This window comes from Trypanosoma theileri, assembly GCF_002087225.1.
Source record: "Trypanosoma theileri isolate Edinburgh chromosome Unknown TM35_Tth_46_V1, whole genome shotgun sequence".
NCBI classification, from domain to species: domain Eukaryota; phylum Euglenozoa; class Kinetoplastea; order Trypanosomatida; family Trypanosomatidae; genus Trypanosoma; species Trypanosoma theileri.
The window spans coordinates 181,254-184,681 of record NW_021639888.1 but is presented as its reverse complement, the minus strand read 5'-3'; the positions used below and the strand labels follow the sequence as shown (position 1 = coordinate 184,681).

The following is a 3,428-nucleotide window of genomic DNA, read 5'->3' as shown; positions in this document are numbered from 1 at the left end:
AAGGTTTTGAGTTCGCTCTGGTTCAGTTGTCTGTTGTATAAAAGAACGTTGGTCACTGTTACATGGCCATCCGTCTCCAGTTCACTGGTTCCATATCCACCAATGTAGAAGTGTGAAACAGCGAGGGACCTTGTATCGTATTGAAGCTTCTCCCCTGAGCATGCCAAGGGCTCCCCGTCAACATAGATCGAACCCACTCCGTGTTCAAAAGTGAGTGCCACCTGGTATGCCTTGTTCAGTTCCCACGATCCGTTAGGTGCGGCTTTAATCTTCCCGCATATTGGGTTCCACTGCTGGTCGCTGTTAAATGAGAGTCCCAGAAGCTTCTTGTGACCAGCCTCATCCAAACTCACTCCCAATAGTGGGACTGGGTTGCCGACTTCTGGTAGCTCAACGATCTGTACCGTTGCTACCAGCGTAAACATGTAGTTTGCAAAATGGTATCGCTGGTTCTGTCCCTGCTTACCTACTGGCCAAAGTGCCCCTGCACCAACTCCTTTGAATTTCATACCATTGGGAACCTTCTTGGCATTTTTCACCCTGGCGTCCACACAGCGGTACGCGTCCTTCCACTGTTTACCGTCACCACCATCGGAAAGGAAGCCAACAAGTCCAGCAGTGGGGAACGGGAGGTCGCAGTCACTTGCACCAGCCTGTGTCTTTGGGTTGACTGGGGTGCAAATGTCTGAAAAGTTCTTGTCCTGCTTGATCCAGGTCTTCACCACTGACTTGATCAAGTTTAGTTCTTCTTTTAGCTCCAGAAAAACAAGACTGTAATTCTCCTGAAGATTGGTTTCGTGCAAACAATACAACTTGTCATCCTTGTAGAGCAGTGAACTGTAGGCGGCGTTCTCATCACGAATGGAAATCTGACCAATATCAAATATGCGGTTGTTGTCCGTTACCCATAGGTGGAGTCGGTCACGGTTCCATCTACCCTTGAAATTCCGGGGGTGTGTAAACAACATCACACGCTTCCCCTTAATCGTTACAGGAATGAAGGGACTCTGACTACCAGGTCCTTTACGTGATGGTGAGTTGCCCCACACTCGGGAGAGTGTACCAACAGCCTCTGTCCATGTCTCCCCCAGGTCTGTGGACTCAAAGACTTTGCGGTAGCCAATGTCAACGCGAGTGTTCATGATGAGCTTCCCCTCCCATTCAAGAATAGAAGATTCAGTGCAATCCAGTGCAGTGATACCGTTTGCGAACTTCCATGTTTCACCATCATCCTGAGAATACATAATCATTGCAGTGGTCCTCCCAATTGAACTCATTGCCTGGACTGGGAACACAAGAGTACCGTTCGTTGTTACAATAGAAACCCCTACACCGCCAAGATATTCTTTTAATGACCTACCTGCAATCTCTTCAGGGAAAATAGATTTTAGTGAGACAGGATCGGTCCATGTAATCGTTGCGTTCACCTTACCATCTATCGTTGTCTTCTTAACCTCACCAACAGAAAGCACAGGCTCCCAATCATTTCCAGTAGTGTGCTGATTCCAGTTATTGGTCGACTTGTTGTATCTTCCCAGAAGCATGTAAATCTTGTTCCCCTTTACGATGACTGTAGGGTCCACCACACGAGAAACGTTACTCGCACGAGTGTTCTTCACTGCAATTTGTGTTTCCCACGTCTTCCCATCGTCTACACTGAACTTTACCACTGTCTCGATAAAGGAGTTGTCGCTAGACGTATTATAACGGGCGTCACCGATGGCGACCATCACACCATCCACGTCAATAAGGGAAGGAATACGGAATGAATGGACTACTCTTTCATATGTCGTCCCATTATTATCTTCAAATGGAACTGTCGTCACTCCTCGTTCAAAGAGTATGACTCTGCTTCTCTCGCGCTCTTCTGTGGACATGGCGTGAGAGAGGACGGCGCTTGAGCACAGAATAAGAAAAAACACGAGGAACATTCTGCAGGACATTGCCTTATTTTTCCTCATACCTTGATAATATTGTGTCATCCCTTCCTTAATCTCTTTATCTGGGTGTTTATGTATTTTAGTGAGTTATTTAAAGACACTGGGTCTAAATATTAATTCTCTTGTCTCTTAGAAGAATCATTTTTTGCAGAAAGCAGGTGAAAAGAAGGAAGATACAAAGAAGTATGTGACATTTAAAGTAGCAAACACCAACCTGTGGTGCAAGAATTATTATTGAAAAAGTCTTTCCATTTCATATTTATTCAGCCCACTATTACAGTCTTTTCTTTTTTTCTGATACTGACATATGTACATATACACACACTTTTTCCGAACATGCGCCTGGATTCAGTTCTTTTTTTTTTCTTCTATGGAGGGAAAAAAATACAAGACAAAAGTAAAATTTCAAGAGTTAGACTTAATGCAACCACCTTCCGAGCGATACACCTGTCACTCGTTTACTCACCGTTAAACCATGTAAATCATAAAAACTAATCCATGATGCACAATTCTGGTGATTACTTAAAAAGTAGCACTCTTTTTGGGGGTGTCCCGTCACTACTGGACTCCTCCACGTGGAGGGTAGTGAAGGTGGATGGGCCGGAAAAAGAAAAAGAAAATCACCCCATCCGCTACCTCCCAATGAGGTTACCTTTCGAGAGAAAAAAAATAAAAAGAAATCATAGGCAAAGAAAAAAAAAATGTAAACAAAAACATTACCACTCTCTTTTATTTAACCTCATCCTGTCACACATTATTTCCACAAGCTTTTAAAAATAATATAGTCTAGTCTTTGTTTCCCCCACCCCCTCCCATACAAAAAAAACAGAATAAAAGTAAAAAATAAATAAACATAGATAGTTTTTTTTTTTATCTTATTTTCTATTTATCACTATCAACAAGAAAAATAAAAAAACAGCAATACACTGTGATGAGTTTCAAATACTCCCCATTTTCTATAAAACCGTGTTGCTACCTTGCAAAAAGGTATTGAAAGCGCTTTAACCCGCCCCAGCGCGCGAAGCTGAGGCGGTTCTTCAAAACCCACACCTTAACACACAAGTCTTTTCAGATACAAATGAGAAAAAAGAATTATACAAATTAAGAATGATACGCAGCAAGACCACGCCATTCCTACAGCAAGCTCTCAGTATGCAATCCGAAAAGGTAAAAATCCTTCCAATGCATGCCTGTTTTATTATTTGGTGATGAAAAACTCCCGAGTATCTTTGTGTTTCTCGAATACCAAATTAACAGGCGTCCGTCGTTTCTGAGCGCTGTAGAACCCTACAACGGCGTCACGCATATAGGACTTGCCAAAGAACAGGATCGGTACCGTTCTAAAAAGTATAGATAAGCAAAAGTTTTCCACTATTCCCTAACCCCACTCATTTTATAAGTGAAACACCCCAGGGAGCCACCCCCCACCCCTCTCTCTTCTTGTTGCGCACAAGACGCTGACAAGTTGGCCGCCCGCCTTGGGTTGTG

The 3,428-nt window shown here is 43.3% G+C and overlaps 1 protein-coding gene across 1 annotated transcript; it reads right to left on the bottom strand.

Annotated features, from left to right (window-relative positions):
- Positions 1-2: 2 nt before the first annotated feature.
- Positions 3-1,877, bottom strand: TM35_000461790 (Chain A, Sialidase; the record flags this gene model as incomplete). The annotated part of the gene is made up of 1 exon (XM_029030358.1): positions 3-1,877. A coding segment is annotated over one exon (1,875 nt), but the record flags the coding sequence as incomplete, so codon positions are not given.
- Between the last annotated feature and the right edge of the window lie 1,551 nt (positions 1,878-3,428).